We start from the raw sequence: 13,209 nt of genomic DNA on the forward strand, positions 1-13,209 counted from the left end.
TCTCGTGTAGGTACCGCTATTCCCACATATCGCGAGCGCTGCGTGCACTTCAAAGCTCGCTAAAAACGTCGCTGCGAATTGACGAGGAGGGCTTGCTTAGTATGCAGTTTATGATGCCGGCACCGCGCAGGCCGGGTGGGCGTCGCTCCGAGGCATTCATTGAGTTCTGGGTGAGTGTGCATTGTGGTATTCTAGCGACCCTTGGCTGACGGAGTCGTAGTGTCTACCCCTCGAAGACTCCTAATCACAAGCTGCCGCATCCTCTTACATTTTTACTTGGTAACTTGGGGTCGTATACTGTATCCGTAGCTGTCCAATGTATTTCTTGCTGCATACTATCACGCTGATCGAGATGTTTCGCATTGCATGTTGTCGCGCAAGGTCAGTAGTACCAATCTGGAATGTGGCGAGGCCAGCGTTCACATGCGTGGCGTCGACATACTCTGGCCCAGTGGGAAGGTGGACGGGTTGTCATCAAGCGTCGCGTTCGAGAGTTGTGCACGGGGATGGGTGTGTCAACGCGCAACGAGTCCCTGAACGTAGCCAATGCCTTGCACGCAGGCCACTGGTGAGCCAAACGCGGAGTCATATGAGGGAGAGACGCCCCGCGCAGCCCATACGAACTTGATGCAAGGTAGGGCAATGTTCTGTAAAAAGCGTTGTGAAACAACCTTGTGATGCGTTAAGCGGCATATGGTAATCTATTAGCAGGTCGTGGATATACATTAGATCAACCCATCTATGAAGGAGACACTTTTGGGCGTCGAAGTCAAAGCCGGGACGGGGGTGACCGGTTTCGGCTTCGACGGGGGCAAGTAGTCCGCAATGACCGAGTCGAAGTCGGCCTCCACCTTCGGGACTGCACAGTCGGATTCTGGATGAGCGACCGTTCGCGAAGGATGAAAATGAAAGAACAGACCTGCTGCGGCGCGCGCCTTCGTCGACGCCTCGAGCATGCTGCCGACGATCAGTCTGCGGATAGAAGCACCATCCAGCGGCGCGACATCCTCCTTCTTCTCGACCTTCTTGTCCGTCTTGACGTCGGGCGCGGGGGTCTCGCGGTACGTACCCGTTGGCGAGGACGCCAGGCCAAGGTGCGTCAGAACATCGCCCTTGGTAAGCATCCCGCGCACACCGGTACCCGTGATTTTCTCGACGGCGTCCCCAGAGATGTGGTGCTCCTGGATAAGTCGCAGCACCGAGGGGAATAGCCGGCGCGAGGTCTTCGGGACGTGGAACTCGGTGGGGGGTGTGGGCGCGGACTCCTTCGTGGGGGGCGGCGAAGCAGGGGGCGCGCGGGGACAGAAGTGCGGGCGGAGGCGATGGAGACGGTTGCGAAAGTACCGAGTATAATTTTTGAGATGAGAAGTGTACAGAACACGGTCTACAACGGTAGTACGCGACGGTGGGGCCAGGGACAGAGAGTGGCGCTCGGGCGGACTCGCTCTGCTAGCCGTGGGCTGGGTCTCTGGCGCGCAGCCGCCGCATTTTGATACACATGAGACACCCAGAATCTCTGCCGGAGCGCGCCCTGGAGACACAGCTACAGGCGGCGCGGCAGGACATCTTGGTCGTGGACGCAGAACGAGAGTGCGGGCGCTTATTAGCCGATCTCGACGCGGAGGAGTTCATGGGCGTCTTGCAATGCTTGCTTCCTGCCGCCGTCTCCGGCTGCACATCTCGTCCCGCGCGCGGAACAACAAGGCACACGACAACAGCTCGGCCATCCTCGTACGCGGTTCCCACTCTCGCGCGACCCCAAGTACAACGCTGATCTCGTCTATCTAAGCCAGATCTCCAGATCTCACGTCGTCACGACCCATATCCTTGGTGCACCCAAGCGGTTTCCCCCTCCTCGAGTGTCGCATCAGCGGGACCTTGAGAACGAACGCATCGCCAGAATACGTACCGGGATCTCGCGAGGCTGGTTGGACTCGGTACCGGCCCAGGATTTAGGCGCCAGGCCATGTTTGCATCGCGAGGTTAGTATCATCATCTTCGCGTGCATGCCTCGACACTCAGACAGGTAATTCCAGCGCAGCAGGATTGGGGACCAGTGCTACGAGGAGGTGAGCACCCAATTCCTCTCCACGTGCACTCGGGCGCGCGTCTCGTACCGCTTGCTGTCCGTGAGCAGTCGAGATCGCGCGCAGTGCAGAGGATCCTCGAAAGATGTAAGTTTCTTGAGCGGATTGTCGCGCCGGCCGAGCCGCTCGTAAGTGAGGGAGCTGCCCGTCACCTGCACAGGTCCCGCCGCTGTCGCCGTTTGACATGGCGGGCACTCTGCGGACCGGCTCTGCCGCCGCGCTATGAAGGAAGAAGGTCAGTCGGCATTGGCAGATATGGACGAATACATGCCTTGGGATCACAGCTGCTCTCGCCCTCGACGTGCGCCTTTCGGTTTCTCTTCCCGTCCTGTCCTCTCCCGCCCAAGCCTCCGCTCAGGGGGGCCACACACAGGACCTGGGGCATGTCCTAGAGATCGAGGGGTAAAGTAAGAATGTCGTGCTGCACCGGGAGATCAGCGAGGCACACGAGAGCACAGCGGCGATGTCCGCGCGCGGCCTGTACCGTAAAACATCGTTTTGTGCTGGCGCGTCGCGAGCACGCTAGCGGTCGGCGGCAGCGTAGGTCTGTTCGACGTGGTACCGAAAAATAGTAGTGTGCATGTTTGAAGTGCACGGCCGTATTGTATGCGCCATTGGTGCATATGCGGGCCGTGACAGTGCACCAGTGAGTGATTTGGGGGTTGTCAAGTGGGGATCATCAGCACGACTCGCCGCAAACTTGGAGTGCTTGTTTGTGCAACGTACCTTCCTTTCCCGACCTTGCGCGCGTGCGCGGGTATACCTCGAACAGTCTGTCGTACAAGTGAGTGTATCCTTTGCGGTGACGGGTCACCAATGCGCCGCCATCTTCTAGGCTCTGTGCACAGACTCGGTGAGAAATGCGGAGGGCTTGAGGGAGGGACATACATTCTGTTTCTTGCCCTATCCGGGCGCGTTGTTGACGGTCTTGCAAGGTCTGAAGCCACGATACAGAGCGACAGGCATGTGGGCGGTGAAGGGAAGTCGACAAGTTCGGTGTACGTACCCCTGTTTCCTGTCCGTCCACGGTTTGAGCCGAGGCCCGATCTCGTCGTCTGGGCGGCACAGTGCAGGCGCAAACCTCCGCCGATCTGTGGCACAGGTGCGGCCATTGGCGGCGGCTGCCATCCACAGACTGCAATGCCCCCGGCTGCTGGTGTTCCTCCCGTACGTGATCCCGCGTTACCAGGGTCATCCGTGGGAGGACAGCTTCCCGGGTGCCTCCCGCTCCTCTCAGGTGAGTGTCCCTGTTCTATTAGTGCTACATTCTGGGTAGAATATCACTCCTGTTGTACTGTCTGCATGTATCAAGCTATGACCATGTTCGCTGTTCAATAAAGTCAGTTTTGCATGTGTGCTGAGCTCACAACATACCATCAACGTCATTCAATCTCCGCAGCTTAGAATCACTAAATCAGACCCATGTGTCACCTTCAGATGGCTCGCGGATTGCTATGGATATCTAACGTCACATCCGCTTTTTCGGCATATCCAGTGTTCTGGCTCTCCGTTCAGTTCTCATGGTGTGCATCACTCCGCTTGGGCTCGCAAGCGGCGACACGGGCCCTGGATTACTCGGATCAGCACTTCTGCATTCCCCATTCGCATCCGGATGGAGTACGAGTGGGGGAGGTAACAATATGAGCAGTAGCACTTGGCTGCTCCTTCTCACATGGCTACCTCCAACCTTCCAGTCCATTTCAGCTTGCAGTAACATATCTAGTACACATGGAGACTATGAAAGACATATTCTACCATGTCATTTGAATTTTCGAGCGCCACTACCACCGGCGGGGCCGGGAGCAAACACGTGCAACACTGTATCCGAGCGGAGTGTCTCTGGTGAGAATATCTAAAATCAGATTGGTGTTGCTATCGCACGGTAGTCGCAGCACCTGGGTTATCCATCAAATACACGGGTCCCTGCAGCAGAACACGCGAGCACGACAATAGGTTCCGTGCGCAATCGGCATCGTAGTGGAGGAGAGACAAGGGCGAGGAACGCGCAGGGAACGAGAATCGCGGATTCTACGAACTAAGCGCCTGCTCGCGGGCGCAGCCACTCCCGAGTCCCGGGCTGCCGTCCGGTTTGCCCAAGTTATGGCGGTGGTTTCGTCGACTGAGAGTAAACATTTACTGCAGCTGAGTTTAAGGTCGCGAAGGAGCCCTTTTGTAGAGAAAAAAATCCACCCTGATAAAGCCTGGCTAAGATTTCCAGTCATCCCGACGAGAGGATCCAGAGACGCGCTTGGGCCGCTGCCGCCTCCGAGAACATATAGCAGAACACATTCGAATTAGACGAATGCACCATTGATGCAGCCTACCAGAAAGCGCTAGAATATTAATGAAAATAGCGTAGATCTACGGCCGAGAGAGCGAACCCCGCGAATATTTCTTGCAGAGCCTGGGTCGTGGTGAAAGACAGATGAGCGCGAGGAGCGTGGCAAACGAGAATCGAGAATCAAGCGCCCGCACACGCGAATCGAATCCCCAGTTTGGCAGCCGCTCCTCGTTCGTCCTTTCTCCACTACCACTACTTCCTCTGTCGTCCGCCCATCACCACCGTCATGGGGCCGCCTTTAGCAATGAGAGATACCCGTTATGAATCTAATAGTGCAGTATATGTGCCTATTGAAGGTACCGAGCCCCACGGCGGCCACCCGCACAGTGTCTACATCCCCAGCCCCGGCCACGCAAGCGGAAGACAGACGCGTGAGTCGGAGCTGCATAAGCTGCATGACATTCGAATCGGCGACTCTGCCCTCGAGCTCAGTGATTGCCTCTGCGTCGTCCATTGCTATCTCGGCCGACTTCGGCCCGTCCTGTTCGTGCCTAGGTGGTAAGTCGTTTGAGTTTGAATTTGGGCGGCGGCGATGCTTACCCAAGTCGCTACGGATAGCGCTTCGGTGGGATGCCACGGCACAGGAGAGCCGGGGCAACTAGGAGGGGGTTCCTCCTCGCCGCCTCGAGTTCGGCCGGGTCCATCACTGGGACAAAGCGCATAGAGCCGCTCTTCCAGAGCTCGAGGAGGCGCAAGATGCGCTCCTTGCCCGTGATGCGGCTGAGATCGTCAAAGACAATGTCATCGGGCCAGCCGACAAGCTTCACGTGGTACCGCAAGACGACGCCCGTGCAGTACCATTTGATGGCATACGCCATCTTCGCGTCCGGGATGCCGGTGACATTCGCTGAGTCCATGTCGGGTAAGCTTGAGTGTGTTTGTGCGGAAGTGTGCGCTACTCACAGAGCCCGTGGCCCAGAAGAAGCCTGAGCTCTCCCCGCATCTTGATCTCCGCTCGAGCATGTTCTCTGCGGAGGGCGCCGCTCAGGGTGCGAGGTTCAGTCATCACGGTCAACGACAATAGCTAGCAAAGCAAATATGAGCCCTAGCGACACAGCGAGGAGACAGTACGTACTCTGTGTTGTGTGCTCACGTACAGAATGGGGCTGACCGTTGAAGTAACAGGAGAAGGCTCGGCCGGCGGTCAGGACTACTGAGGTATGTACAAGTACACTCCGAAAGCGAAGTAAGTTGGGGACGATCGTCAGGTTAAGTCGAGGCCGCCCTTCCACTGCGTCCCTCTCCAATGCGCGCCCCGTGCCCCATTCAAGCGGGCACCGAAAACGTCCCGAGAAGCACAGCCGGCTGACGTTGTCTGCCGTTATGGTGAGTGGCCTCGGCCTCGTGCTCAAAACCTGACTGATCAATTCTGCTGCAGTCCCCCGGAGCGCGCCACCTGCCATCTTCGTCAACAAATCAGCCATGTCCAAATACGGCTGCATCGTCTTGGAGGCACATCGCATATTTGTAAGGCTCCAGTACGCGATGCTCACACGCCCGCACTGCACCTCAGTCGGTCTGTTAAGTGGATCACAAACTGATTAATCAAAAGTCAGGTCAGCAACTGTCGAAAGCGACGGTCGGGCTTGCTTCGTAGTGTACCAGACAGACAGTCGGGACTCGGCTCCAATGAGTGAACCCGGAAGAAGGTACGCTCTTGCCAATATGGACATATTTAAAATCCACTGACTTTCCGACTTACAGGTTCTGGATGGGCTATTTCCACACAGCTCGTCTGATAGCACAACGTCTATCTCGGGAGCTGGTAAATTTCGGGTATGTGCGATCATGGTTCCCCATGTTTGCTTCGCTAACACGCATGCCTCAGCATCTGGCGCCGAATTTCGTGGATGATTAGGCCGGTACGACTACGAACAATCTATAATGATACCCGATAATGCTACTAATTGTCTCACTCGTCTACTTCAGGCTGGGTCTGGACATGTGCACGTCGTGGTCGAGCCGAACCCAATTTTGGGGTGCCCTGTCCCTTGTACATGGTGAGTGTTTCTATGGGGCTGCTGCGTCGTCGTGGTCACGACATTCAAGCACCTGTACCGCCTGCGTCTGTACGGTGATGGGATCTTCCCAGCGTGTACTCGCGCCGACCGCGCCGGTGCTCGTCTCCCGCTTTTGACTGGTAGTGACGCACTCACAGCCGTCTCTGCAGACTCGAGAGCGCAGACGTGCATGGTGATACCTGTGCGCTTGCTCAAAAGCGGCATGACAAAGTCCGAGCACTATTAGTCTCTCTACCGCTCGCGCGGATGAGCGGTGCATCCCGTCCACAGTCTCGGGTGGACTCCGCGTGATGTGTACGGGGGCGAGATCTGCTGATCTGTTACTGTGGTGGGCAATTCCCTCGCTTTCTCCGTGGGTGTGCCGCTGTGTTACAGAAGACGGCACGCCGGAACAGAAGGCGCGAGGATAGGCTCGAACGCAGCTGCGCGTTGATGGGGCAGCCTTCGTACACACCCACGTCGGCCGCTGAAATTGCTCGCCTGTGCCCACGCTGTTCGTGTGGCACGCCTCCTGGGACATCTACCGCCGCCCATTCTCTGGCCGCGTCCGAGTCTCGCCACCCATGCGCACACAAAGCCGAGCGGGATCGGTGCATGGCACTCGCACGGCGTTCACGCGTTCAAACGTTCACGCGTCGCCGACACTGTTGCAAACGAATCTCATCCGAGGTCGGATAGGGCCTCGCCCGGGTTACTACCGTTTCCTGCACCCTCCAAATACGGAGCCCGATACTACATCATCATCTCGATCACGGTAGCGGCCCTGGACAGAGTGGGGACGTTGTCAACAACGCAAATCACGAGATCGCACGCTGCTGTCACTGGCCAACAAATGTACGTATTCAGGTTGCTGTTGTGTCCTGCCGTTACTTCGCTAACCAGGACGTTTCAGTTCCTAGCGTCCCGACGTTTTCATACGCCGAGATCCCCGGGAGTTCGTCTAAGTTCTACGAATTGCAACGAGCCCAGAATGCGTGCACCGGCCTACGGGGACTCAGACGACGGTAATTGCGGATACATCAGTAGAGCTGTCTCGAAACTAACAAACTCGCTGGCTGAGTGACAGGCTCGGTGACGTACAAGCGGCGAGGCTGCATCTAAATTGTACGTTGTTTGGCTCAGATGTGGCAAGAAGCGTTGACCGATGTACAGGAACCTCCAGGGGACACACCAAGACACATACGCGAGCTACGACACGCTCTGATCAGCGGAACAGCTCTATATCCTCAGAACTCCTTCTGGATGTTGCCGTGCGGTACTGATGGTCCAGACGGCCCCACAGAGCGACCCACTGCGCTCCTTCGGTAAGTGAGTGTATTCTAAACCATTATATCGCTCTGAAACACAGCTACTTTGCAGGTGAGCGTCCGTACAGCCCCGGCCTACCAGTCACTCGGTCCACAACGTATTTCCGCACCCGCCCGTCCGGATATGCATCACAACGACGGATCGTTGGCCCCCTACGGCGGTGAAACAGCCGTGGGCGTATCGGCCACTTTCGGGGGCGAGCAGTGCGATTTGAAGGTGCACATGCTGGGTCGCCTTGCCCACGATGCGGTAAAGAACGAGTTTGTACCTCTTTCCGAGTGGTAAATTCCTGTATTTGTGCTCGTTGAGCCCGTCCTGGTTCAATATATATTTTCCTCTCTATTTCCTCACCTGTAGACGAGGCTCTGGATTGCACGGCTTCGCTTCGTTACCCCGTGAGGTACGAACATGACACATGCGAACAGATCGGACGCACGGGGAGCTGCCTACCGGATAGTTTCTTCGAGGGGCGCGTTTGGTACCTTCGAAACACCAACAGAACGACCCACGAAATCCCAGAAACACGTTCGCGAGATCGTCGAAGTGCGCGCCCACAGCCCAGGCGATCATTCGTTAGCTCTAGCAACCGGCAATCCTTCGGGAGCAGTCTGCTCGCGCCCGTAATCTCCGTTCGTATACTCGCATACGACGCAAATCAGGCATGACGAAATATATTGGGCTACGAGTCATGCGCCTACAGGATCGTATATTACACGGGACGTCGCACAGCGTCCTTGCAGACGCGAGCACCACGACACCGACCCGCACGTTCAAAACGGACGCGGGATCTGCGAGGGAAGCTGCCTGGAGGACGGAGGGCTGTCGCGCAAGCAGCGGCTGACTTGTGGTTCGCGTACGATGGATTCGGACGTTCCGACGGACGCTGTGTACCGCTCCCCACGCCTGTCACCAAGAAGAAAGACTCCGGGAAGCGGCAGCGCGATTGACGCACCCGAGGCCCGTGCGCGCGCGCACGGAGACGCGCCAATGGTATCTCGCGAAACGAGTCGGGGGCCGCACCATGGCGATGTGTCTGCGGCGTCGGACGATCGCGAGCACCATGGAGACCGCCAGGTGTGGTACACACACGGTACGCGAATTCGCGGTGTGCACACGACGGCCCTGGACGCGGACCAGGGGTCTAGGTATCGGTCGAGTGCGGGTAGTGGCGACGTCGAGCGCACGCGCATGCGCTCCTGGGCGCAGGAGGGATCCACGTCTGATTCTGCGGCGGGCAGCGCAGACGGTTTCGGGAGGGCGCTGTATTGTGCGGGCGCGTGCATGCGTGTGCGCGGGGAGCACGATGCTTCGATGGCGTGGGCCTTGGGCCTGAGGTTGTCCGGGAGGACGCACTACGAATGTGTGAGCCGCGAGATAGTGCCACTGCGACTGGAGAGACGTACCTATCGGAGGACACGGTGACCAGATGCGGGAATAGCGTGTGCTAGCGAGGAGACGTGTGCGCGCACGCCTCCTCCAAGTAGGCAGGCGCAGCGTCGAGGTCGGCACAGGCCTGGACAGGAGACCTGGCGTTCGCGAGAACATGCGCGGCCTTCTTGCGACGGTCAGTCCATCGCACCCGCATCGCATGGATGTGCCGTGTACGCACCTGCGGAGCGCGTCCCTGTTCTGCCGGGGGTAATGGCAGAACGTCCCAGCCGCGAGAGCTGCGCGGGATTGGGTGCGGCGCGCACAGGCAGCAGCGGCGGGGCGCGGACGATGAGGGTGGGCTGAGTGCGAGCGATGTCGGGTTTCGAGACCCGGCTTGTGACTGCTGTGTGCGAGATGTGAACAAGACACCTCCAGGAGATGTGTCGGATGCTTACTCCGTGTCGTCGGGCGAGGCATGCATGTTACTGTATCACGGAGGCTTAGACAGAGGCCCAGCTTCATGGACTCAGTCGGCGAACGTGAACTTCGCCCCGGGGCGTGTTCCAGACACATTGGCCGCAAGTGCCGCCTTCATCGACATTGTTGCTAAAGCAGCGGCCGTACGTGAACTTGACGGAGTCTCCGCACCAGCAGCAAGGATTCCCGCCGTGTTCTCGATGCACTCTCGCGCCGCTAACAGAATCGCGCGGCCGTTTTCTGTGGCACTTGCACCAGACGCCGTACAGGCCTCGGCGCGACACCCGTCCTCGAGCCCGCAATGCACACACCTCAGCGCCATGATTCGCACCCAGCGACGGCGTGCACGCACCATCCACATCCATCCGCTCCAACCCATCCCCGGCGCACAGACGGGCGCGGCGCAGTGCCCAGCGCGCGATCCGGAGCACCCGACTCGCCCGCCCGCCGCACACGGCGCAGACCCAGCTCCGAGTCGACGAGACGGCCGGGCAGCTGCGCCTTCTCCTGCTCCTGCTCCTGCTACGTACGAGCACACACGCCCAGCCGCGATTGGGCGGAACGCACGAGGGGGCGCACGCCTGTCGGGGCACGGTTGTGACATGGACAGCCTGAGCGTGTGCGCCGCGGCGCGCCGTAGGGTGTGCGCGCATGGGGCTGTCGGCCTCGCGAGTGGCCTGCCGCGCGCGAGACGTACGCTTGGGGCTGTGATTCGTTAGGGGACACGAGGGGCTGCGAATCCCAGCGTGTGCGCTGATGTCGATGTGTGCTCTCTAGGCACGGAGTCGCCGCCTGGCGTGTTCGCCGACGTCCATCCACACTGCGGACCGTGTCGTCCGCGCGAAAGCACCTCAGCCCGACGTCAATGCGTGTTCGCGGCGCTGCCAGTCCCCGATGAGCGGCGGACATCATGGGCTGTACCCCGCCATCCTCTATGAAGTTGATGGGCGTGCCTCCGAGTCGACGTCTGACCATCCTCCAAAATCGCTCGATAGCGCAAGGACGTGGATTGTGGACGTCGCAGATAGCGCGGTGTGTGCTCGGGACGACACACGCAGGACACACTGGCGAAAACAAAGGCGGGGGCGTCACCGTCTATTCCGTGAGCGTACACGAACACAGCACGCTGTGGGACAAGTCCTAGCCGTGCTGCTGGGCGTAGAACGAAGGCGAGAGGGCAGATAGGGCGCAAGAACACTCCTGCACACGAGCATCGTGGGGTTCGGCACGGCGGGGCGCAACGAGCTCGGCACCACGGGCGCAGCTCGATGTCGGGAGGGCGACCGCGAACCTCGACGTCGTGGAACGTCGCCCACGTCGCGTAGTTACTTCCGCGCCCCTCGCGCTTTCGGCGTGTTGCAGCCTATCGTGGGTCCTGCCGTTCTGAGTGTCCTCCGCGCGCGTACCGTCATGACCGCGGGCGCCGCGTCGGACCTGGCAACAAAGTCCGGGTTGCCCAGCAGGGAGACACGGTCTGCTAGCCCTGAAAATGCCTAGTGCGCACTAGATGCGTACGCTACGCGGCGGGGAGAGGGCTCGTCGCGGTGGGTAGACATGCGAGCGCGTAGCGAAGGACGCGGAGCGGAGATGCGGTGCTGCTCTCCGTACGGTACAGGAACGATCGCGAAACGCACATCGAGCATCTCCCAGCGCTCATCTCGCGCAAGCGGACGCTAGGGTCGTGCGTGGGATGACGACGAGAGACGCGGGCGGGACGTTACGAGGGCGAGGACCGAAATGGGGAGGGATGTACGTACATTCCGACCGTCCAGGTCGCTGAGGGGGCGAGCCTGCCCGGAACTGAGGAGGTATAAGAGGGTCAGCAAGACGAGAGGAGGAGAAATCAACAGCCACTCCTGCTCACTGTGCTTACCTTCCTGTCTCTGGTTAGTATTCGCCCCGGGACGTTCGTCACCGTCGGCGGAAGCAGGTGAGTATGCCCACGCCGAGTGTCGACGTCGGAGATTCAGCACTCATGCTCGACCAGCAGGGCCGTCGCTCGACATGCGCAGTGTCTAATGACGAGTAAGTGCTTCATGTTTACCTCTGTATATGCGCGTCGCTCACGGTGTGTATCGCAGTGCACGGCCAGGACGTCGTTCACGCGACGAGCCGGGCGCTAGACCGCTCGGGAGAGTACTGTGGTGGTGAAGGGGCGGCGGTAAGCACGTAGATACGCAGTGTATGCGATCAATATGTGTACATACATCGTGTTATCGATGCAGGAGCGACGGTTAGATTGTACAGGACGTGGCGTGCGGGCCGCTGCACGAGGGACGGGACAGGCCCTGGCAGAGCAAGTCAAGGGGACGGGACAGCGCTCTAGCGGAGAGCGCAGCGCGCAATTGAGGTGGGCCGCGCTGGATTCAGGCTCGAGAGCAGGTCAAACGAGTCGAGCATCGGTCGAGCAACGGGCGAAGTCACGCGTGTGGCGCAGACGAGCAGCCAATCACAGGTTGGCAAGGTCCTGAAACGAGCGGTCGAGAGGGTGCGAGGTGGCTGAGGAGAGAGATGGGAAGCAGCGCTGGACGCGAGATGGCGGGCGAGTGCAGTGGCGTCCCTGCCGGCCTCGGTCTACCTCTTGCCCTCCTCTCGCGCGTGACGTCACCCGCTGCACACACGCACGTGCGCGACCATCCTCGCGCGTCTCTCGCGTCCCTGGCACGCGTCTCAGCCACAGCAGCCACACCCCGTTCTCGCTCTTCTCTGCTTCCCTCCCCTACTGCCCCCGAACGACGCAGATAAGCACGTTGTTTGTCTCAAAAGCACCACCGCGAAACCCGATCTTTCGCGCGCCGGCGGCGGACGAGCACTAGCGGGACAAGGCAAGACAGTAGGTGGGACGCCCTTTGGACGCCCTGCACCCCAGAACCTACCATGGCGGAGGAGCAGCCCAGAGTGCGTCTCTCATCTCGGCACACCCGGCCATTCCAGCACCAGAAGATCTCTGACCAATCGTGCGCCCAGGTACTCACCGCTTCCGTGCACGACTTCAGGTACTTCGCCGCCCTTCTGCGCGGCGTCAACTTCGTCAACGTAAGCTCTTCCCTCTGCCTTATCTCGCCCGTTGCTGATCTCCCCCTCGACGTTCTCGATCCCGCAGCGTGCTAGCGTCTCTATTACCGCCGACGGCTTCACAGTAACCGTCGAAGAGGCCAGATGTCTCACTGGTGAGCGTTCTTTTGGTCCGCGATGGATCGCAGCAGATGGCTCGTTTGGGCATTCTTAACGCGACGCTGGATATGAAGTCCTCGCGTGCGGTGCCGCCGTGTCCGGAGCTTCGCGATTTGACCGCTATCTTCTCGGCAATATCACTACCAAAGGTTCTTCCAAGCCGCCCGTAGTTGTGGTCGGCCACTCAGGTCACCGGGCTGGGCCTGCACGTGTATCCACAAGTCGTTCGTGCTTCTACTGAAATCGATTGACCCGGAAACTGGTCGCTCGTTTCCAGATAGGTGTATACAGCCGTCGACCTACTACGTAAAATGCGCGTGAGTGGCCAGGCGGTTCAATGTCCATAGCCAGCTTGTTCGGTTCACCTCTAAGGTCGCCGCATAGAGCGCTGAGAGGGTTAACTGATAGCATATACGAGCACTCGGCTCGT

The 13,209-nt window shown here is 59.3% G+C and overlaps 3 protein-coding genes across 3 annotated transcripts in view; 1 reads left to right on the forward strand and 2 right to left on the reverse strand.

Moving 5' to 3' along the window:
* Positions 1–725: 725 nt before the first annotated feature.
* On the reverse strand, positions 726–2,472 carry TRAVEDRAFT_19410 (uncharacterized protein; the record flags this gene model as incomplete). Its single annotated transcript, XM_008037835.1, has 5 exons — positions 726–874; positions 920–1,265; positions 1,910–2,059; positions 2,099–2,307; positions 2,355–2,472. 5 exons carry the CDS (start codon positions 2,470–2,472, stop codon positions 726–728), a joined length of 972 nt encoding a protein of 323 aa, XP_008036026.1.
* Positions 2,473–8,430: 5,958 nt separating this feature from the next.
* On the reverse strand, positions 8,431–9,311 carry TRAVEDRAFT_28307 (uncharacterized protein). The gene is made up of 3 exons (XM_008037958.1): positions 9,161–9,311; positions 8,710–9,109; positions 8,431–8,660 (listed from the first exon to the last, which is right to left on the reverse strand). The coding sequence occupies exons 1-3, from the start codon at positions 9,300–9,302 to the stop codon at positions 8,528–8,530; spliced, it is 675 nt and encodes a 224-aa protein (XP_008036149.1). The 5' UTR covers positions 9,303–9,311; the 3' UTR covers positions 8,431–8,527.
* A 3,024-nt stretch (positions 9,312–12,335) lies between these two features.
* The window catches only part of TRAVEDRAFT_165927 (Rad1-domain-containing protein), a 3,790-nt gene continuing 2,916 nt past the window's right edge, over positions 12,336–13,209 (forward strand). Inside the window, exons 1-3 of the mRNA XM_008038815.1 lie at positions 12,336–12,503; positions 12,573–12,641; positions 12,709–12,766. Coding sequence (XP_008037006.1) covers positions 12,483–12,503; positions 12,573–12,641; positions 12,709–12,766 — 148 coding nt within the window. The 5' untranslated portion in view covers positions 12,336–12,482. The remainder of the gene's footprint in view (positions 12,504–12,572; positions 12,642–12,708; positions 12,767–13,209) is intronic.

Source organism: Trametes versicolor (assembly GCF_000271585.1).
Source record: "Trametes versicolor FP-101664 SS1 unplaced genomic scaffold TRAVEscaffold_4, whole genome shotgun sequence".
Taxonomy (NCBI): domain Eukaryota; kingdom Fungi; phylum Basidiomycota; class Agaricomycetes; order Polyporales; family Polyporaceae; genus Trametes; species Trametes versicolor.